The 22,928-nt window shown below is 43.9% G+C and overlaps 2 protein-coding genes across 3 annotated transcripts in view; one reads left to right on the top strand and one right to left on the bottom strand.

Moving 5' to 3' along the window:
- Nucleotides 1-22,751, bottom strand: part of LOC123652626 (collagen alpha-1(I) chain-like) — a 33,660-nt gene extending 10,909 nt beyond the window's left edge. The window contains exons 1-3 of the mRNA XM_045583812.1: nucleotides 22,605-22,751; nucleotides 16,650-17,027; nucleotides 12,799-12,901 (exon numbers count right to left, since the gene is read on the bottom strand). Of these exons, the coding sequence (XP_045439768.1) occupies nucleotides 12,799-12,901; nucleotides 16,650-17,027; nucleotides 22,605-22,751 (628 nt within the window). The remainder of the gene's footprint in view (nucleotides 1-12,798; nucleotides 12,902-16,649; nucleotides 17,028-22,604) is intronic.
- LRRC8D (leucine rich repeat containing 8 VRAC subunit D) overlaps nucleotides 16,800-22,928 on the top strand; it is an 86,629-nt gene continuing 80,500 nt past the window's right edge. Inside the window, exon 1 of one of the 2 annotated variants that reach the window (XM_036443726.2) lies at nucleotides 16,800-16,934. The gene's annotated coding sequence lies outside the window, so the exon portion shown is untranslated. The remainder of the gene's footprint in view (nucleotides 16,935-22,928) is intronic. The other variant, XM_036443729.2, reaches the window with a different exon arrangement.

The following is a 22,928-nucleotide window of genomic DNA, read 5'->3' as shown; positions in this document are numbered from 1 at the left end:
CAGATCTTCTGATTTTTTTAACTATAACCCAGAATCTGAATTATAACATAAACATCTGATTTTACAAGATTGGCTAACTCAACGCTTTAAATCCTTCCTGCAGACCAAACAGAGCAGCTTTGCGGGATGGATACAGCCTGTGGGCTTTGGTCCTTAGAGACAGAGAGCCCTTTAGCAGCCAGGCAGACGGAAGCGTAGGATTTGAATAAAAGCACAATAGCAATTTTTAAGTTGAAACAAATCAAAACTTGATTTTATTATTTCATGTCCCCCTCACACCCCTCTACCTCTCCCAATCCGAAAGCCCCATACTTGTAATGGTAGCAGTTTCTGCCCTTTACATTTGGTATGTTTTGTCTGGAGTGGCTGCATTTGAAGGGGTTGTCTTGCCTGAGGAGTAATATTTTCCAGTGAAAATATGTAGAGTACTAGAGGCCCGGTGCATGGTGTGGGGATTGGGCTGAAACCAGCTCTCCAACACTCCAACAGCTCTCCTCCTCCCACTCTGAGGGGTCCCTGATTGCGATAGGGTGCAGACCAGGCCAAGGGACCTCACTAGGCCTCTAGTGTGCATATAAGATCTTTGGTTAATCTTTTCCTACCTCCCTCTCCTCTTCCCTCTGAGATTCATCAGACTGTTCCATGTTTCCATGCCTGTGCTTTGAGCATTTGCCCCCTGGAGGACAGTGCGTGTCATGGCTACCGGCTGAAAGGTTGCTTAGGCTTAGATAGATAGATAGATAGATAGATAGATAGATAGATAAGAATAAAGATCTGCCGGGACCTGTTTGGCTCAATGGATAGAGCATCGGCCTGCGGACTGAAAGGTCCCCGGTTCGATTCCGGGCAAGGGCATGTACCTTGGTTGTGGGCACGTCCCCAGTGGGGGCTGTGCAAGAGGCAGCTGATCGATGATTCTCTCTCATCGATGTTTCTAACTCTCTATCCCTCTCTCTTCCTCTCTGTGAAAAATAAATAAAAAATATATTTATTAAAAAAAAAGAATAAAGCATCTAGCAGAAGATAATAAGAGGGAAGGGGATAGGGGGTCTGGTGGTAGAGAATGAAGGGTAAGTGCCACTTGGAGATGAAAAAAGAGATCACTTACCTGGAAGATAGGGGAAAAGGAAGGCTTATTTGTTTTGTTTTTTTGTTTTGTTTTTTTTAATAAGTTTTTATTGTTCATATTATTACAAATGTTCCTTTTTTCCCCCCCACCATTGCTCTCCTCCACCAGGTTCCCATCCCACCCTCTGCCCTTTCCCCACTCCCCATTGTCCTCATCCATAGGTGCACAGTTTATGTTCAGTCTCTTCCCACATCCCCCTCTCCCCTTTTCCCCAAGAATCGTCAGTTCACTCCACTTCCATACCTCTGATTCTATTATATTTAACAGTTAATATTATTCATCAGATTTTTTTTTTAATTTTCTTGGTTTTTAGATTCACTTGCTGATAGTTACATATTTGTTGTTCATAATTTTTATCTTTATTTACTTTCTCTTCTGAAAGAACCCCCTTCAGCAATTCATATAATTCTGGTTTGGTGGTGATGAACTCCTTTAGCTTTTTTTTATTAGTGAAGCTCTTTATCTGGCCTTTGATTCTGAGTGATAGCTTTGCTGGATAGATTATCTTTGGCTGTAGGTTCTTACTATTCATCACCTTGAATATTTCTTGCCATTCCCGTCTGGCCTGCATGGTTTCTGTTGAGAAATCAGCTGACAATCGTATAGGTGCTCCTTTATAGGTAACTACCTTCTTTGCTATTGCTGCTTTTAATATTCTCTCTTTGTCTTTTGCTCTAGGAATTTTAATTATGATGTGTCTTGGTGTAGTCCTCTTTGGATTTCTTTTGTTTGGAGTTCTGTGCGCTTCCTGGACTTGTAAGTCTAATTCTTTCACCAGGTGGGGGAAGTTTTCTGTCACTATTTCTTTCAGTATGTTTTCGATATCTTGCTCTCTCTCATCTTCTGGGACCCCCACAATTCTGATGTTGGTTCGCTTGAAGTTGTCCCAGAGGTTTCTTACATTATCTTCAATTTTCTGGATTCTCTTGCCTTCTAGCTTCTGCGGAGGAGTGTCTTCTGGCTCTTTATGTTCCAAATCTTTGACTAGATTCTTGCGATCTTCCATTCTGTTTTTAGGACTCTGTATAATATTATTTATTTCAGACAATGTATTCTTTATTTCTTGTTGATCCCTTATCATTTCTTGATGACTCCTTATTAATTCTAGTTATTTCTTTTCATATCCTCATAGGTCTTATCCATCTTTTCTAGGAAATTCTTAAAAAACCTTATAAGCGTAGATTTGAACTCTATATCCAGTCGCTTTTTGTTCTCCATTTCTTTCGTTTGTGATCTATTTTGTTGTCGAATTTCGCAGTTACAGATGGGACGGGATTTCAGGGTGGAGCCTACGGCCTTGGCTTCTGTCAGCCCCGCCCTATGCGGCTCCTGCGTCTCAGGGTCCTTCAGTACTCCTTTGCAAGCGCCTCTGAGAGAAAGGTGCCCTCGATTTTCGCCTGCTGCCAAACAGTCTATGCTCTCCCCCAATGAGCCCGGTATTGGGGTTCAGTTCAGTTGGAAGTGGGATTGGAGGTGGCGTTCAGAGTAGTCTGGAGCCCCAGTCTCCTTCCCGTCAGGGCAATCCCGTGGCACAGCCGACTGTCCCTTCTCTGAGCGCAATGTGTACGCCGCTGGGACCTCCTTTCGCCGCTTCCCCGGGGCTCCGCCTTACAGCCCAGCTCCCTATGGTGAGCCTGGGTCCCCGGGGTCTGGCCTAGAACTGGGGTTCAGAGCAGTCACAACTGGGGCCCAACACAGTCGGAGTTTTATCTCCTTCCCGCTAGGGAACGCCAGCCAGGCACTCGGCCTCCCTCCTCTCTGGCTCCGTCCTCTCCGCGCGCGCCGCGTGTCTCCGTACCTTGGGCTTTTACAGCTCCTCTGCGCTTCCTTCTGGTTTTCTCCTTGCTTCTCGTTGTAGAATTTCCAGTCAGTCGACTTTCCTGTAGTTCTGGGTAATGTCCATTTTATATTTTAGTTGTATTTTATTGAAATTGTTGTGTGCGGCTGAGGCTAGGTGTTTACCTGGGCGCAGCCATCTTGGATCTCTCAGGAAGGCTTATTTGTATATTAAACTTGATTTGGGAGAGAACAAAGAGGAGTCCTTACATAGGGAAAATTGTGACCCCATAAATATTTAGAAATAGTGCAGAATCCACGTGGGTAGGCAGAGTACTATTATTTTGCCATTCCTAGTGCGTGTACATTAATTTGTGTTGTGGCTTCTACAAAAGGAGAATTGGAATGAAAAAGAAGGGAAAGAGTTTAGATCAGAAAGGAGAATATAGAGTAAGGAAAAGAAGAGAGGACTGTAGAATAGCTGGTATAAAAATTGAACCAAGAAAGCTGGAAAATGTTTGTAGAAAACTGGCCAACACTCATCTCCCTCTTCCCCTCCCCCAAACCACTGCATCATCTGCAGGGGTATGCATGGCAGCCCCCAGCCCTCTGATGGCTCTGACACCAGCTTGTGGAAGGCTGGTGTGCTGGGTGCCACTGGGAGCAGCCCGCACCCTCCTTTGTGCCCCTCTGTGTGACGTTAGTGGCAGCATGCTGCATCTGTCCTGCAGGGCACTCTGCGTGGAGAACAGTGCAGGCTGAGTTTGAGCGCTCAGATGGCTGGGTGCCCTATGCAGGGCACATGCTCGGATCCGTAGCTTTGTGATCCTGCTAGTGCTCCTGTCTTTAGTTATAGCTCCTCTTCTGTGGAAAATCCTTCCATCGTTCAAATATAATTTGTTGTTCATGCAAAGAGAAGAAAGATGGTATCTTAGCAGATCTCTATTACTGGCTGAGTCTAGATTCCTAGCCTGGCATTTTTAAAAAAGCATTTTTCTCTTAATTATCCCAAGTATAGCACATTGTTCCTGGAATCTCTGCCTTTTCTGAGAAAGAAACCTTTTGATTCACCATCAGGTTTTGTTCCAGGCCTCAGGACTGCCATCCCTGCATGGTCTGAACCCCGTCTTTCTCAGCTGGTGTAACTTTACATTGTTAACACTTTGGTTGCTTTCAGAATAAAAACTGCATTTTTAAAACGTGCCCCCGCGCTAGTTTAATGCAGTAAGTGTCTTTGTTCTTTCTCATTGTGGAAGCTGGTTTGTGGTATTGAGAGAATGGGTACAGTTTTGCTTGCACTGTTGCTGGGAGGAAGAAAAATTCTTCAGATTCCACTGTTTGTTCTTCTATTGGAGTCCACAGATGGAAATCCTGGAAGATCCTATCAGGAAGTGAACCTTGTAAATACTCTTTGTGCTGGTTTTGGGGCACTATGGATTAGCACATTGTACAAGAAGTCTTCTTTAACCTTCTTACAAAACGTACTTTAAGAGGAGCACACGTAGGGACTAATCTGGAAATAATACTAGGAAGCACTTGCGTAGCACTCGCACGCGCCTGGCACTTCATGTGCTGGGAGCACTTTACGCGTATTAGCTCACTGACTCCCCACCGCGGCCTGTTTGTAGCAGAGGTCACCGAGGCTCTGGCCCCGGCCGGGCTGCCCTTGCCCAGCCCCGTGAGCAGCCTAGGAACGCAAGGCTGTGGTTGGAACCCCAAGCTCAGAATCTGGACTTTTTAGGACTGGTTTATTGCCTCTTCTACTCGCTCAGAACAAGAACCTTTTTTTTTGCTTTCCACATCACCTCAGCTTGAAACTCAGAGTGAGGGTTTGATTTTTTTTTTTAATTTTTTTTTTTAAAGAGAAAATTAGATTCCTTTTCTAATACCTCCTCCCCAAACCAAACAAACAAAATTGTCAGGAAACAGTTCCCGTCTAGGAACAGAAAACTGGAGCATCTTTGTGGAACACCATACTAAAATGCCGGACTGGAAATTCTCAGGGCTGCAGCTGGGGTCTTGTTGCTGTGACAACCCTCACTCTTGGCACCAGAATTGTCTTTAAGAGCACAAACACTATGTTACTTTTACCTTTACAGCCAGTGGATTCTGGGAGAATGTGCTGCTGGGAGAATGCTTTAAAAATTGCTTTCCGCCCTAACCGGTTTGCTCAGTGGATAGTGCATTGGCCTGCAGACTCAAGGGTCCCAGGTTCGATTCGGATCAAGGGCATGTACTTTGATTTCGGGCACATCCCCAGTAAGGGGTGTGCAGGAGGCAGCTGGTTGATGTTTCTCTCTCATCGATGTTTCTAACACTATCCCTCTCCTTTCCTCTCTATAAAAAGTCAATTATATATATATATATATATATATATATATATATATATATATTTTTTTTTTTTTTAAATTGCTTTCCACAATGAAATAGGGCCTTGGGAAGGATCAAGGATTTGGAGCTCAGAGGACTTGAATTCTGGTCCTGGCGGTTTCTTCTGCTGACCTTGACTTTGGGTTTCATCCCCTGTAATCATGGCAACCCGGTTGGTTTGGTGAGGATAAGAAACTGAACTGCGTTAACAGTAGCCTGTGTGTGTGAGTGGGTGCGCCCCATGGCCTGTGTGAGTCCTGGAAGTGGTTTTCTGTGGGTGAGTGGTGAGGGGGATGCTTGGGAGGAGTCTGCACGGATTGGAACTTCTTCCTTTTCCTCTTCTCTCCTTACCTGTATTATCTTGTGGACGATAGTGTGAGTGTTGACTCAAGTTTCTGGCCCAGACTCCTTTTCCATGGTTTCCCCCCCTCCTACTTTGGGCTTGCCTCCAGGTTGCCTACAAAGTGCTGTTTGTTGTAAGGGTGAAGCAGGCGATTCTCTGGGCAGCGACACTGTGGCTGCAGGCAGTTACTGTAGTTCAAAGCCAAGAGCCAAGCTGGAGTGGGAGGGGCACCGACGGAGCTTGTTCCTTAGAATATTGTACATTGATTTTTGAAGGAAAGAAAGGGAGTGAGAGATGACTTTTCAATAGAAATATTATGAAAGGCCCTTCAAAACAGAACAAAGCCGGGTAAAGAGAAAGGGCTTTAAGAAATCACTGTTTATTACTTTGAAAGCAAATATGCTCCCTCTCTCTCTTATGAAAGCAAATGATTTTTGGGCACTTACTAGGTCTTGCAATGCATTCTGGTAGGATAGAAAACAAAAGTTAATAATAAATACTAACAGCAGCTACCATTTTGGTGCGTTGCAAAAGGTGGTCTCCTTTGGGCCAAACACTTCTTGTGTTAGGTCTTCATATCAGTCATGAAGGTGAGTATCATTTTTTTTTTTTTGGTCCCATTTCAAAGATTACAAAATCGAGGCTCAATGTGTTCAAGTAACCTCACAGAGGTTACAATGTTGGTAACTGGAAAACTAAGCTTTGAACCTAGGCCTGTCTCTCATCCACAGAATGGAAGATGAATGAGTTACACCCCTGCTTTCAGGAGGAGAATAACATGTAAACAGCTTAGCATAATTCAGGGCAGCATGCACCGATGCTGTAATTCCTGCATGAGCTTAGTTTTTTGGGCATTTGCTCAAAGAGGAGAATGGTTTCTTTTGTTTTGTTTTATTGTTTTTTTTAATATATTTTACTGATTTTTGTACAGAGAGGAAGGGAGAGGGATAGAGAGTTAGAAACATCGATGAGAGAGAATCATCGATCAGCTGCCTCTTGCATACCCCCTACTGGGGATGTGCCCGCAACCATGGTACATGCTCTTGACCAGAATCGATCCCAGGACCCTTCAGTCCCCAAGCCGATGCTCTATCCATTGAGCCAAACTGGTTTTGGCGAAAAGAATAGTTTTGACTGGAAAGTTCAGAGAAGGTTTCACAAAGAAAAATAACTAGAGCAGGCCCTTGAAGTATGAGAAAGATGGAGGCTAGTAGGGAAAGGTGAGTGAGGTGAGGGGACATTGGGTCAGGAAAGCATGGACACATAAAAGATGTATGAAATGTGTTTGGGGAACTGTGGTGTGACAGAGCGAGGGATGTGGGAGGGAAGAAGGGCAGAAGAGTAGTTTGGGTCATGTTACAGAGGGCCTGGGGTGTCCTGCTAAGGAATTTGGACTTCATTCCATTGCCTTTGAAGGGTATCCCATTAAAGGTTCTAGAGAAGGGAAATCATTTGCTCTAGTCTCTGACTTCAGTAATTCTGATGGTAGTAAATGTGAGAATAAACAAGTCATCTTTTCTGTCAAAGAACAGTTTAGACCACATGTGTCAAACACAAGGCCCGCGGGCCAAATCCGTCCCGCCAGGCCTTGCAATGTGGCCCGCACCGCACTGTCATCACTGCACTCCGCTGCGTTTCCATCACAATGACAGTTTATGACTGTTCAGTAAACCATTTGGCCCGCGATTTAGGCTGGATTTTAGATTTTGGCCCCTTCTCTGATTGAGTTCGACACCCCTAGTTTAGACAGTGCCATTTTGGACCGCTTGACCTGGCAGCTGCCATGTTGGCCGCATGGCATGCAGCTCCCCTGGGGGCCGCCATCTTGAAACAGCAAAGGCCAGCCTCTCCCTTTGAATTAGCCAATCGCGAAAGGCTGTGCACCTGAGCTCCAAGCAAGAGCAAAGGACAAGTCACATGCGTAAGGGATTATAAAACCGAACAGACTGCCTTCCTGGTGTGCACGCGCTTCCAGACCATGTGTGTGCACCCTTCTGTGTAGAAGTAAATATGTTTGCCTTGCTGCCTGGCTCCTGAGTGTATTCTATCAGAAACTCTGACTTGGGGGCTCACCTTATTTCTAACAGTAAAGAAAGGAATAGAATGTCTGTAGTGGAGGTTCCTCAACTGGCCTGTACCTTAGGATTGCTTGGGGGTTTCATAAATGTACAGATTTTGAACCCTCCCCCCTATCATCTCCCTACCCCAAGTGATTATCGTGATGCTTGTAGATCTGGGTGGGGTCTGAGAAACAGAGTTTTTATTTTATTTAAAAAAAATGTTTTTATTGATTTCAGAGAGGAAGAGAGATTGAAACATCAGTGGTGAGAGAGAATCATTGATTGGCTGCCTTCTGAGGCTCCACACTGGGGATCAAACCCGCAACCTGGGCATGTGCCCTGACCGTGAGTTAACTGTGACATCCTGGTTCATGTTCAATTACTGGGCCATGACTGCCAGGTGAGAAATAGTGTTTAAGAGGCCCTGCAAGTAAGTCTGAGCTTAGCCAGATGCGAGCATAGGCCTTTTAGGCGTTAGGACATTGGGGCAAAGGGTCTGGGCTGAGGTTAATTTGTTTTTGTCATTGTGTGGATGTTTTTAAACTATGGAAAGGGGCCAATAATTATACCTTGGGAAAGTTCTGTCTACTTAAGCTTTATGGTTTGTTTTTTATTCTCTATACATATTAATAATAATCTCAGAGCACAATCGTTTTCACATAAACTTTCCCATTCATAATCTAGATTGTTGTTCGGCTGTAATTATTATGCCTTTGTGCTGACTTTCCCTTTTCTGTTGTTATTCTTTATTTAGCAGGAAATGGACAATCTAGGATTCCCTTGGTGACTGTCACTTCATTGACAGTCTCTCTTGGAGCCTGGACTCTGGAGTTCAGTGCCTGGGGCATGGTGGCTCCAGGGCTACATGGCTCAGCTCTGGAGTCTCTGAGGAGTTGCATAATATGATACTCACTTGTACATTTCCTGGGACCCAGCATGAGTTTAGGCCATTTCTTGAGTTCTAAATCAGCTACTGACTTCATAAGTATAATTTTTGGGAAGGCAAACAGTTCTATCAAGGGAGAAGTGATTTCTCAACATTAAAGAAATTAGAAATTATAATTTATGCTTAAAAAAATAACATTAGTCCAAATTTTAGCTCTCTTCCTTCTCCGCTGTTCTTTATCCTGTCGTGTGTTCCCAAACCATTCTCATGACCTTCTGCCTGTGCGGCATATTTGTAGTGGGGCCAGATTATACACACACCATTGACTCTTGCGTCTGACCTCTAAATTCAGCCTTTGAGCCCCCTCATTGCTTTGAGTTTTGCTAACAAAGTGTTCTTGTAGAAAGAAATATTATTTCCCATGGAACTTTACTAATGGCACGTAGAAAAATAATAGGATCATGCTTTAAAAAAAAAAAATATATATATATATATATATATTTATTGATTTCAGAGAGAAAGGGAGGAGAGAGAGGTAGAAACAGCAAATGATGAGAGAGAATCACTGATCAACTGCCTCCTGCACACTTCCTACCGGGGATCAAGCCTGCAACCTGGGCATGTGCCCTGGCCCGGAATCGAACCCTGATCTGATTCATAGGTGAGTGCTCAACCACCGAGCCACACCAGCTTGGGAGGGATCATGCTTTTTGAAGTTCAGACCCAAGGTCCTAAAATGTTCAATATATGCAATGTGCTGTTGCTTCCTTCACTATTGGGCATCTCAGCTCCCTGAAAATTAAAGGGAGCCAAAAATGAAACTGAACTTCTTGTTTTCCCTCACCTCTGTTAATTGAGGTCGGTTCTCCCTCATTTGCCCTTTTCATACCTCCCAAATTAATGTTTTGTGCAAATTTGATTTTAACAGCATGAATAATTCCTGTTACTTTTTAATACAGATTGAATACGGAGCTGTTCCTTGTGTTTTTCTTCACATACTAGTAGATCTGTCCAGTGTTTTTCTTTTTCTTTTTGTTAATCCTCTCACCTGAGGATATTTTTTTCATTTTTTTGTAGAGAGAGTGAAGGGAGGGGGAGAGACAGAGAGAGAAGCATCAATGTCAGAGAGACACATCCATTGATTGCCTCCCTCACGTGCCCAGACCTGGGCTTGGTATAGAGCCTGCAAGCGAGGTATGTGCCCTTGACCAGAATTGAACATGGGACCCTTCAATCTGAGGGCTGACACTCTAATCACTGAGCCAAACGGGCCAGTGCTAGCCAGTGTTTTTCTTTCCAGCCTGCTTAACTTCTGTATTGTTCTTATAGCCATACTAAGGCCCCAGTGCACGAATTTGTGCACCTTGAAAGGAACTGTGGATGCAAGGCTGCGGTGGGCACAGGGGCAGGTTTCAGCCCATCCTCCATGCCCCCGCCTGGCCCTTCCTGCCATGGTTCCCCGGTCCCCTATCTGCCAGCAGCCCTGCTTCTGCTTGTATCCGCTGAAGGCATGGAGCAATTAGGGCTGGCGCTGTCAGCAGGTTCGAGTTGCAACTACTGCCCCAATGGCTCCTCAGGAGCAGGGGGAGGTGGAGAAGCCCTCAGGGTCAATTGGGGTGGGCAGCCGCTACTTGCACCCACTGATGGCACCAAGTGATTGGGGCTGGCAGCGGGTGCGAGTGCTGGGTGGGAGCAAAGAATTTTCAGTGACTACCAGAGGCTCACCCCAATGACAGTGACTGGTGCCCCACCTTAGTCTTGTGCCCCCGCTCACCTGCTCTACCATCCCACTGCAGTTGACGTCTGCCATGTTCTCCACATGCCCCCTGATGGTTAGTGCACATCATAGTGACCAGTTGTTGAGTTGTTCTGCCATTCGGTCTATTTGCATATTAGGGTTTTATATGTATAGGTAAATTTCAGTTGACTTAGTAATAATCGCAACTTCATGAAAACTATCAAATGCTTCACCAAGATCAGAGTACATAGATTCATTTCATTCCATGTCCTTGCTAATTCACTCCTGTAGCCTTTCAGATTCTGGTCAAGGTGAGGAAGCAGCCCTTTGTCTTGGCTTTTCCATTCTGCAAATATATTTCCCTTTCTTTTCAATATTTCTTTTTTAAGCAACTTCTAGTGGGCTCTGCATCCCCGATTTCCTACATTTTTGTTGCAAAAAAGAAAGCCCAGGAGCTACTCTGCTCCTTCTGTCATATCTATGGGTCTGTTCCCCAGGACCTTTCATGCTGGAGAAAGCAAGCCCAGTCCAGTTGTGCAGTAGTAAAATGGGTAGATCAAAAATATACTCTGTGGCCAGCCAGGCTGCTCAAGTTCAGATATTTGCTAGCAATGTTACTGTGGGCAAATGACTTCATATATCTTTGTCTTTTTCCTGATCTGTAATGTGGAGGTAATGATTTCTACCTCATTGGGTTGTTGTCTGGGAAAACCGAGTTAATGCACATCAAGTGGTTGAGTTTGTTTCACTAGATTCAATTTAAAAATTGAGAATATGATTACTAGAACTGGTGGGGTGGTTACATTGTAAAGTATAAAAATGTACAGTCACTATATTATACATTTGAAACTAATATAACCAACATAATATTGTATACCATCTATACTTTAAAATATAAAAATTTACAAATAATATTTCACAAGTTTATAATAATATTTCTGAATTTTGCAGGTACTTTGTTTCTCTTTCTTGCTGTTTGTCTTAGCCATTTCACTGCGGGCAAATGAAAAATCAAATTATCTGATTTTTGCCACCATAAATTATTCATAAATTGCTTTCTTCATTAAAATTCCATTACAATTGAGAATAGATATACTCAGTTACAGTGATGTGTGGGACTTATTCCTGTTAACTCCTGTTTTGCTACCTTAAGATATATAATTGTACAGATGTGTGTGTGTGTGTGTGTGTGTGTGTATCCACACCTGAGAATATGTTTTAGAGATATAAAAGGAGAGAGGGAGAGGAGAGAGGGAGAGGGAGAGGGAGAGGGAGAGACATGTGAGAGACATTGATTGGTTGCCTCCTGTACTCATCTTGATTGGGCATCTAACCTGCAATCTTTTTTGGTTTATGGGACAATGCTCCAATGAGCCCCCTGGCCAGGAAAAATTTATATATTTTTAAATTCTTTTGAAAAACATTATTATTAGTAGTAGTAGTATTAGTAACGAACATTATATTTCTTTGACTTGTTAGGATCAATCCTTTTAAGTTGTTGGACTTTTAATATATTATTTTTAAATGAATGCTTAAAGAGAATTTAAAATATATTTTAATAAAGGAACAGAAATGTCCATTACAGAAGATTAATAGACAAAACATGCCTTCCAAAGAGAAATGTGTTATAGGACAATGTTTAGTCAACACAACATAAATTATGATCAAGAGCCAGCAAATAGCCTGAAGCTGTTCATTGCTAGCAGTCTATGCCAAGAACATTTTTGAATACTCTAAATTATATACAGGTATTTGCATTTAGTCAAACGGTGATTTCTTGCTATTTTTTCATAGTAATGCTTACGAAATCACAGTCCATTAGTCAGTATGGCCCACTTTGCATGTGTATTTGCATACTAACTAAAGAATGGAGGGGGAACTTCGAAAGCCTGTGTTAAGATTTTATCCTTCACAGTTGGATTGACTAGTGGATCTGTCTTATTTATTATATAAAATAATATTCAGCTGCATATTTAACCCAATTTATATCAACATATTCCTAGAACTTAAACATAAATTGGCCTGTTGCAAAATACATGTTTATAGTTTATACCCTCCAAAAGTTTGGCACGATGATGAAGTAACATGATGCAGTTGAAAAAGAGCATTACAAGTTGTTTTGAAAGGGAGATTCTTCTGCATAAAAGATGTGCAGCACAGAATAATACATCCACAGCCAAAATGCACCCGCTCATCTCTCCAATTAAGAGGAGAAAGAACAGAGCAGGGTGAATTTGAGCTCTGTTACCTACTGCTTTGAGAAAAATGACTTAACATCTGTGATCTCGGCTGCTGCCTCTGTCAGAGAGGATGACTTCTCCCTGCAAAAGCAATGCTGAGAACTCAGTGGGGCAGGGCAGGCGAGGGACCCATGTAAGTGTCACTAAGTCTGTGCAGCATCGGAGAGTTAGGGTATTTGGAAGCTGAGGAAACCGACACACTGAGCTGAAGGACATACAAGCACAGGCCTGGTGCCACCCGGCCCTGAGTTTCTACCTTGGTCTTCCAAGCCCTGCTGTGGGGTGCTGTAAGGACTGCTAGCCTCCTCAACTTGTTCAACACCAAGAAACTCCATTCTCAGGAAGAAGCTGAAACCATCCTGCCGGCAGATTTTTATAATGAGAATGATTTACACCCCTTGCTACATTTTTGTAATGGGAAATGACAGTCTGGCTCCTTGAAGACGGTTAATGACCCTCTTTGGGCAAATGCCTGACGAGCCAGCCAGTTGGCTCTGAGGACATCTTCCTTAAAAGCCATGGCCCAGGTTTTGCCGAGGCCAGAAGGTGATTGCCAGGGCCAGAAGCCTCCATTACAGAAAAGCCTATTGCAGGAGCTACCCTGGAAGTGAAGACACAGACAAGGACATACCATTTGAAGGCTGCTAGGACAGAGAGGCAGTTTCTTAGGTCACCAAATAGTTTGTCTTTTTTTTTTTTTTGTAAAATCCAGCTCCAGTAATGACCAAGAATCATCACGCAGAGAAACCTTGAGGCAAACATTGTTAACCATTTTTAAAGGAAGGTCTTTCTAAGATGAAGAAAGATAAGCAGCAGCATTTCAGATATGAGTCTATCATTTCTTCTTCCACACCCGTTAGTCCTCAGGAAAGCACCGCTTGTCAATTCGGAGCCTCTAAAATTGGCTTTTCAATGTTGCTGTCGTCATCCATGGACCGTGGTACTTAGGGAATGGAGACTTTCGAAATGAACCTCCTGTCTTCTTCCAGAATCACTTTTATATGTTGAGGTATCATTTGTGCTTACTTGGGAGCATAATTTCTCTCTTCTTATGCGGTTGTGAGTTTAATGTTTTTTTCCTGCTCAGTGGTGGTAAGGATGAAATAGTTCCCCGTGAAATACAGAAGGGGCAGGAGAATAAATAAACTGTGGGAAGGTATGACATGATGGTCGGGCCCTGTGCTTGTGAGGAAACGTGTCAGGAACTGATGCAATCTTAGTGATGTATTATCCTAACTGTGAACTTTGGAGTTCATCCAGGTTAATTTAAACATGCTACCTTTGCTTTTTTTTTTTTTTAAAGAGTCTCGTTTGTCTTCAGAGGTTTTTCTTCTAGGCTCTTGGAGCTCTAATGAGTAACCGAAATGAAGGCAAGAATGCCAAAAGGCCTTTTAAAATAGAGTTGCATTTTTTAAAACGTGGTAATTATTGACAACATTTAATAAGTGAGAGAGAAGTTTTGAGCTAAATGCCCGCCTGTGGGGAAGAAATGGCAGTGCTTTAGGAGGAAGCATTACATTTTTGAAGAAAGGTACATGGTAAGCAAGGGAGTGTGAGAAGGATAAAGGAGGCAGCAGAGGCAGAGCTGGACCCTAAAAGGATGCTAAGAGCCCACAGGAGGTTGTTAGTAATAAGCCCTCATGAGACTGTGAAGAGTGGGAATGCATCTCTGCCCCCGCCCAGTCCTGCCAGTCACACTTGAGGGCCTTGCCCTAGCCCAGTGGTCGGCAAACTCATTGAATGTCAGCAGAGCCAAATATCAACAGTACGACAATTGAAATTTCTTTTGAGAGCCAATTTTTTTTTAAACTTCTAACGCCACTTCTTCAAAATAGACTCGCCCAGGCCGTGGTATTTTGTGGAAGAGCCACACTCAAGGGGCCAAAGAGCCGCATGTGGCTCGTGAGCCGCAGTTTGCCGACCACGGATCTAGCCTCTCACCTGCATGTCCTACAACTCCAGAGCCTGTGCTGCTCAGTGAGGCGATGGGGAAGGGCAGGTGATGAGGTGCAGTTAGTTCATCAGAAGACAAGACAAAAGCACTCACTTTCTCACTCACTCTACAAGTGTCTGGGGTCTCACCACTGCCAGGAATCTTAATCATCTTTTAATATGTGCTCCGCTTCATGGCTTGTCAGGAGGAGACTAGAAGCATGCTACTGACAAGGGAGTGTAAACTAAGTGCTAAAGCAGAAAGAAATGGAAAAAGAGAGAATTTTGACAGTTTCAGTAAAAGTTGAGGCCAAGCATTTGTCTCCCCCCGCCCCAGTGCGAGAAAAAGGCCCAGTTCGAGAAAAAGAATTCAAGAAACAAATATTAGTCAGCTGATTATGTTCTAAATTGGACAGACTTTGTACTTTGGCACGTGAGTAGCTATCCTAGAACCTTTTGAACTTTTGCCACCGAGTAATTCTGAAAAGGCTGACAGAGCCAGTGCAGATAATGAGAAAGATCACACTGTCCTCTGCTCGAGTAGTCAAGGTTCACATTATTCACTCAGGTGGGTCGGGAACCTGACTCCTGCGGAAGGACGGCATGTAAATTTCAGGATCACTCAGATATAAAAAAAGGGACCCTGGCCGGGACTGGTTTGGCTCAATGGATAGAGCGTCGGCTTGGGTATTGAAGGGACCCGGGTTCGATTCCGGTCAAGGGCATCTACCTTGGTTGCGGGCATGTCCCCAGTGGGGGGTGTGTGGGAGGCGGCTGATCGATGGCTCTCTCTCATCGATGTTTCTAACTCTCTGTCTCCCTCCCTTCCTCTCTGTATAAAATCAATAAAAAATATGTTTAAAGAAAAAAAAAAAAAAAAGGAAGGGATCCTGGATGGTCACTGGGCTCGCTTTTTCTCCCAGAATTCACTGTTGTTTTGAGAATTAGCACAGGGTAGAGGAGATGGCCCAGATTTTATACTTAGGAAAGACCTGTTGTTTGACCACTTTGTAGCGGAGACATTGGGACAGTAACTGAACTTCTTGGACCCTATTTCCTCAGTTGGGAATGTGGGGATAGGACTTTTACACATCTATTGGGGAGTGTTTAGACTACCAGGAGATTAAAACGAGTTGCTGTCTAGCACCGAGTAGGAGCTTTATATCTGTCCGTTTCTATCTACTTCAATCACAATTTAGCTTTTTAATGTAGTAGAATAATCATCCTTGATGTTCTCTTCTCCGGGTTTAGTGTTGAGACACGAGTAACTTTTATTTAAGCCATCAGCTTGATGAGGAAAGGAGCTGTTTGTTAGAGACAGTATTCTGATAAATGTGTGTGCAAGTCGTTCTGATGGAGCCCTCCACACCTGCAGCCCAGAACCGGGCACTGACCACATACAAACTCCTCAAGCTGGTGTGCTCTGTGGATGGCAGACTCTCATACCATCTGTTCACTACTGTTTAAACACCACCCTGAAGTTCACCGAAGTCAGAGGTTAACGAAATGAACATAAACCCAGAACTTTGGAACTGCTAGGTGATTCATACCCAAAGAAACACTGAAAGAGTGCACCACACGGTGGTCTTTTGTGTAAAACTGGTTTATATGTCAGTGTTGGGGTTAGGATCCCAGGAGGAGAGATCCTAGCTAGGAACCCGGAATACATTCTCTCCCCCCCCCCCCCCCCTTGGTTCCTGGCAGCTGTGCGCACATTCTTGAGTCATCTAGGCACCAGACAAGTAGTTTCCCATCCTGAAGCTCTTAAAGCAGAGGGGCTGGAGGGGATCTATCGGGATGTAGCTGTTAACTTCAACATTTTGCATAAACCCAGCCTCCACTCCCCTGCAAAGGCTCAGCCTTGTCTTTACACCTTCCCTAAGGCGGTTTTTTTTTTTTCCCCCCCCCAAGGGCGGGGGAGGGGAGGAGGAGAGGAACCGGTGAAAAGGAAGGCAGACCACGCTGAGTGCTGGAGCCCGGGAGGAAGCCTGTAGCTGAGTGACTTAGGTGCCTGTGGGGAGGGGGGACCCTGGCCGGGGCTGGAAACGGAAGGGCTCGGTGCGCGCGCTGGGCTGGTGGCCGCGCTGGTGGCGAGGCGGCCGGCAGGGGGAGGCCCGGGCCCGGGGAGCCCGCTCGCGGGGGTCGCTGGCCGGCGTGGCGGGTCCCAGCGCCCACCATGGCGAGGCGAGCAGAGGCCACGCCGCCCGCAGCCCCTCGGGCGCCCTCCCCTCCGCCGCCGGCCCGCGCCTCTCCCGCCACCCCGCCAACCCTGGGTTCTCTCTCGCCCTTTCTCTCCCCCGTGTTTTCAAACAGGAAGTGCACGGCTGTCTGTAACGTGCTGCCGGCTCCCAGGATGGAGGAGTGAAGTCTCCGCGCCGCCGCGGGGTGCAGCCTGCGGAGCCCACCGGAAGCCCAGTCCCCGGAGAGCGCCCTGAGGCAGCGGGTGGCCGCCGGGTCCAGGTGCGTGTGTGGGGCCGGCGGGGCGGCGGGCGGGCGCGGGGCTGTCACTGGCCGCCGCCGGGTGCCGCGGAGCCGGATCTCCAGCTCCCCCGGCTGCAGCGGGACTTGCGTGCATGTTCTTGGGTTGCGCCCCACACGTCCTGCTCTCTCCCCCAAGGGTTTCCTGTCAAACTCTGGTCGCAGCGCCGCTGACCCTGAGCGGGATCCACCCGAGGCGGGCGCTTTCCAGGCTGGACGCCTGTGTCCAGGAGTCGCCAGCTGTCTGTCCTCTCTTCCTCCTTCTCCTCCTCCTCCTCCTCTTCCAGCTGCTGGAAGCAGCGGCTCTTTGTTCCTCACTCATTGGCCTGGGCTTATCATGCATGCATGTCCTGGGAGGCGTGTTGTGTGGGTGGTGGTAAGAGTGGGGCGAGTGGAGGAGAGGTAGGGTCCTAGGAAGGAAAGAGGGTGGACTGCAGGGGAAGTGGAAGGTGGAAGGGGGAGCCAGAGGCTAGGAGTCCAGGCTCAGAAATCCCACCTCGTTCAGCTGGTGAAACAGGAGTTCCGCTCTCCTGCTGCCTGTGTGGGGAGAGCCAGGACATCAGGAGCTGAGGGCAGTGGTGCAGACACACAGCAGCGGAAAGGTAGCCACCGAGAACGAGGGGGCAGCTCGTTCTGGGGTGTTTAGTCTGGTGTCTGGCTTGTGAACTCCGGCGTGGTTTCTCAGCCAGGCTCCCTCGCCGAGACAGAGGGCACTTTGAAAGGCAGGAGCCAGGCAGCCTTATTCGTTCCATCCCCATCTTGCCATCAGAGCGAAACTGAGAACGACTTTCTGAAATCCACTTGCTGGGTTATAATTTCTCCTCCATAGCTTGCTCCACCTCCCACGTTCATAGGTGGGAAACAAAGCGCTAGGGGGAAATGGTTTTGCTGCTTCACTCCCCCGGCAGGTTCTGTCTCTGCAGACTGAGTCCAGTGAAAGCCCTGCTTGTTCCTCCACCTCTGTTTGTCTACCTGGTGGGACTCTGTGGAGGGAAGGGACCTGGGGAGGTGGGGTGGCCGAGAAGAACCAGTTTGATGAGAAGATTGTATGGCCTCGAGTTAAATGTTTGAACAGTGCTCAAGCACTTACGCTGTTTTGGAGGAAGGGACAGGGATAGATGACTAGTAGGAAGGAAAGTGCGATTCTGCAAAGAAGGGTGTCTTTCTGTAGCAGGGAGGGAAGTCATGACAGTACTACAAGGTCTTAGCTCTTTCCGCTTATGGGGCCACCAAGCTTCTTCAGGAAGCAGGGTTAGCTGTCATATTTAAATTCATGATGTTGAATGCAGACTGTACCATTCTAACCTGAATGTTTTATAATAAGATATATTTGCTGCATAACTTTTGCTTTGAAAGGAAAAATCTTTGGAAGCCAGGTAGGCTGGTAAAATTTGTACTGCTCCCTCCCTCCCTTCCTTTTCTTCATTCCTATAAGCAATATGGAGGTAATTTGAATGATAAGATCCCATTATTCCAATGGCCCTTCAGAACTTGAATCTCTTTTTAAAATGCAGCTGCTTTGAGCATTTATGATGCTATCAATAATTGGCATAATTGTGTTAGTAAGTAGCCAAGATACACTATGAGAACTGAGCAATTAATCTCATCACTTTCTAGATACATAGATGTGGGCTCTTTAAATTTGAATTGAACCATAAACTGTCTGTGTTTATCCCTCTTCTCTTGCCAAGTACATCATGAGATTAAAAGAGAAAACCAGTCATTAAGAGACACTCTTGAAAGACCTGAACAACCGTAGTATTTTGCCTCTGTTTTATACCCCGGTTCATTAATTTATTTGAAGACTACCTTCAGCAGCTGTTCCTCTGCTTTAAGATAAAATAGAACAGCCTTCGTAACCCTCCAAACCCGTCCTCTGTTTAGGAGCAGGATTTGCTCCCACTCCGGCAGAATTTAGTAATGACTACATAATAACCCAGGAATAATAATAGCTAGTCTTTAGATTCTCACTTTGTGTTTACAGAGCACATTTTCTGTAGTTCGTTTATAATGTGTTACTCCTTGTAACAGTCCAGTGAGCTAGGATTCATTTGCTTCATTTTATGGAGAGAGAAAATTGAGGTTGGTAAAACGTGACTTGTCAGTGGTCATATTAGTAAATGGAGATGCTGGGACTTGAACAAAAGTCTGATTATTAGATGCCAAAATTCTAATGCCATCTTTTCATTAACAGATAATCTTATTCAGGCTTTAGTGAACAGTATTCTTTTTGAAGGGTCAGATTAGCATATTTTAACTTTTTATAATAAAAAACAATACTACCAGTTTATCTGTAGGGCAATTTTTGTCCCAGAAAAGAAATCACTAATTAATTAATGATGTATATGATGTTCTCCACTATACATAGCTTCCCTACTCCCACCCTAGTTCAGGATAACCCTGGAAAGCTGATATTACAGAAAGACATGGGCAAGCCCATGTGCACTTAGAATAATACAATATTAAAGTATTTTGTAATATTCCTCAAATGAAAAGGTTATTTTTCCTATCTTTGTGGTGCTTCAAGTTAAGGCTTTCTTTATCTAGGGGTCTCTATTGTCCTGAGAAGAATATAAATAAAAATTGGGGTACATTTTCACTGGATCAGAAAGTGCCGGATAAAATAATTTCTCTTCAACATCGGAGTATTATAGTGATCTATAACTTCCCCTTTATAAAATAGTGTTAAAATATCAGGAGGGGGAGGAGAAAGTAGGGGAGAAATATAGTGAGTGACCTTTGTTTTATAAGTGAGGAACGAAATGATAATATATGTTTTCTTAATACACAGTGCATTACCATTTCTGTCTGTTTTGGGCAGTTGCAATGGCTTGTGAACTCACAAAGAAAGGGTAACTAGCTTTGATGTTAAATGCCAAGGAAAAGTTTATGGCCGAGAGAGGACTAGGGGTGGGGATAATATGTGTGGTAGAATTATCATTTTTCAAATCTCTTCTTTCTTTCATGTTTATTATAAAATAGAAATTACCTTTGGTTAGAAATTGTAAACTTTAAAGCCATGGTTCTCCATCATTACAAATACCAGGAAGCTTGTATTTAATACTCAAAGATTTCAAAGATTTTGACTTGTTTAAAGTCATACTTTTTATTTACTATGATTGCTAATATTTAATGACAAAGTGAGCATTTCATATTACTCAACTGAATATTTATTGTAACTAATGACCACAGCATCTTCCCATGTTTGTAAAATAATAGTACATACATGTGTGAGGCAGACTCGGTCAGGACTCTGAAATCCTCAGGTAGGACCAAAATAAAACAATGCTCCCTGCTGAAACTACTGAACGGGTGATGTAAAATGTGCTGTGTGTTAGCCAGCAGGTTATCAAGATTCCCAGGTGGAATTTTCCCTCTTGGTTATGCATTAAATACATGCTGCGTCAAGTCCTGACTTCGGATCTGCTCTGGTTTCTGGGTTACTTGCTTTTCATGGTCACTCTGGAGGTCCTGCAGTTACTCAGTCATGGGAACTGCTTTCTTCTAAGAGCATGCTCCCGACAGTACTGCTGTGCACAGCCCTGCCTCATTATGTCTGTAGAGTCAGGACTCTTGACACTATTTACAGAATAAGAGCTGCCACAACTACCCCCACCAGCAGCCTTATATTCATTTCCCAGAAGCTAAAAGACACTTCGCAACCATCACTTTTTCAGTTTTCAATAAATATATGGGAGGAGAGAGATTATTTATTCCTATTCTGTAGTGGAAAAAACTGACACGTTAGTTAACATTGAATCAATCAATCTCCAGTTTCCATGCCCGTTGCTGTGGCTTGGGTATTCTGTTTAAGACAGGATAGGCAGAGCTCCAAAGTCTCTTAGGGTTAGCGAATGATGATCTTTTTTCCTGGTTAAAAAAAAATCACTTCCCACTTACGGAACACCTTGTTTGTGCTAGACAGTTTACATGGACTATCTCTGATCCTTCCGGTGTTGTGCAGGGTAGGTAATATTGCCATTTTATAGATGATGAAACTAAGGCAGGCAGAGATTGTAACTTTTTTTATGATTGTTTTTTCTTGCCAATTACAGTTGACATATGATACACTATTACATTCGTTTCTGGTGTACAACAGATTGATTAAACCTTTATGTGACTAGCTAAGTGATCACCCCATAAGGAGATTGTAACTTATTCAAGTGGACGCGAATCCATGTTTGTCAGTCCCCACACTAAAACATCCCCCTCATTGCATCTGCTTCTTTCTCCTTACGCTCAACTCTATAGAGAAATGGTAGTATTTTGCTCAGTGTTACCTACCTTTTCAGCAAAGGTTCCGTTAAAACCACATATTGATAGTATGTGCAGATTTGAGGAATAAAGACATCTAGAGTCAACCTTTCAATATGTTTGGCCTTTATGCAGTATGTATTTGCTTCTCAAGGAGCCTACGCATATTAAATCTATTGGTGAGAGTTTCTTGAGACAATTCTGTCCAAAGTGGTATTGCTGGGTCTTAGGAGATGAGCATACTAATGGTATTAGGAACTGTGCAGGTCTGGTTGTCAGGGTTATGTCCCAGGTTTACTTAATTTAATTTTTCTTCTCTGTGAATTGGGTCTCTTGCCTTTTTCTTATAAGAGGTCCCTTAAAAGATTTTTTTGGGGGCTCCCTGTATATTCTAGAAATTAATCTCTTACCTTTAGTTATCACGGATATTTTCTCCTACTATGTCACTTGCCTGATTACTTTGCCTATGCACATCTCATTACTAACAACAAGTCTTGAATTTAATGTAGTTGAACCCACCAATTTTCAATATTGTAGTCCATGCATTTTGAGTTATTTAAGAAATCCTTTTCTATTCTGGGCTCACAATATAGTTTCTCCTTACTTCATTAGCTTTTTAGTCTTATTCATATTTGGGTTTCTTAAACTATTTTTAATTTAAGCCATGAGGTAAAAACCCATTTTTATTTTTTATTTTTTTATTATTATTATTTTAAATATATTTAATGATTTTTTACAGAGAGGAAGAGAGAGGGATAGAGAGCTAGAAACATCGACGAGAGAGGAACATCGACCAGTTGCTTCCTGCACACCCCCTACTGGGGATGTGCCCGCAACCAATCAAACCCGGGACCTTTCAGTCCACAGGCTGACACTCTGTCCACTGAGCCAAACCGGTTTCGGCGCATTTTTATTTTTTAAATTCTGCTCATATCGTGAGCCAGTTTCCCCACCACTACTTACTAAACCGTCCATTCTTCACAGATTTTTTTGATGCTACCTCTGGCATATACATGCACGTTTAAACAGCTCTCTTTCTGAGATCTCTAGTTTGTTTACATGGCATATTTGTGTATTCCTGGGTCATTGATATACTTTTTAAATTACTGTGCCTTTGAAATATTCTTGTGACATATACATGAACATTATTATATTACTTGCTTTCATTAGCATGATTGATACAAATTTAAAAGTTAAAAAATATTTTAGGTAGACTTTTTTGCCCTCATTTGCATCTGTGTTAACTCTATATCTGCACATGTATTTTCTGGAAATGTGTTTACTTCTCTGGGAACATTATTTAGTAACATAATTTAATCTTAACCTTCCTAATATTACATTTCCTTCTTTATTTCATTGTTACTATTATTATTTAGCAGCCATGGCTTCCTTTCATACTTGGTCATCTGTGTAGCACAGTGGGTGTCTCACTTCAGAGGCTTCTCTTTCTTCTCCATTTCTCTGCATGTGCTTATAGAGCTGGGATGTGCTTTCCTGATATGGCTTTTGGATGAATGTTTTATGAGGTGTGATGCCGTAATACATGGCTGAATACTCTTGAAAGCCTGTTAATTATAGATGTCTCTTCATTAATGGGGAAACATTGCTGGTTTCAAAGTGGGTTTTCCACGTTTACTTTTCTCCATGCTGTACTCAGTGCACTGGTGGGTCTCCTTCCTCCTCCGGTCTCCAACTTACATCACCCTGAATGCCAGTCCCCTC

Source organism: Pipistrellus kuhlii, unplaced genomic scaffold, assembly GCF_014108245.1.
Source record: "Pipistrellus kuhlii isolate mPipKuh1 unplaced genomic scaffold, mPipKuh1.p scaffold_m20_p_2, whole genome shotgun sequence".
NCBI classification, from domain to species: domain Eukaryota; kingdom Metazoa; phylum Chordata; class Mammalia; order Chiroptera; family Vespertilionidae; genus Pipistrellus; species Pipistrellus kuhlii.
This window is presented reverse-complemented; position numbering and strand designations above follow the sequence as displayed.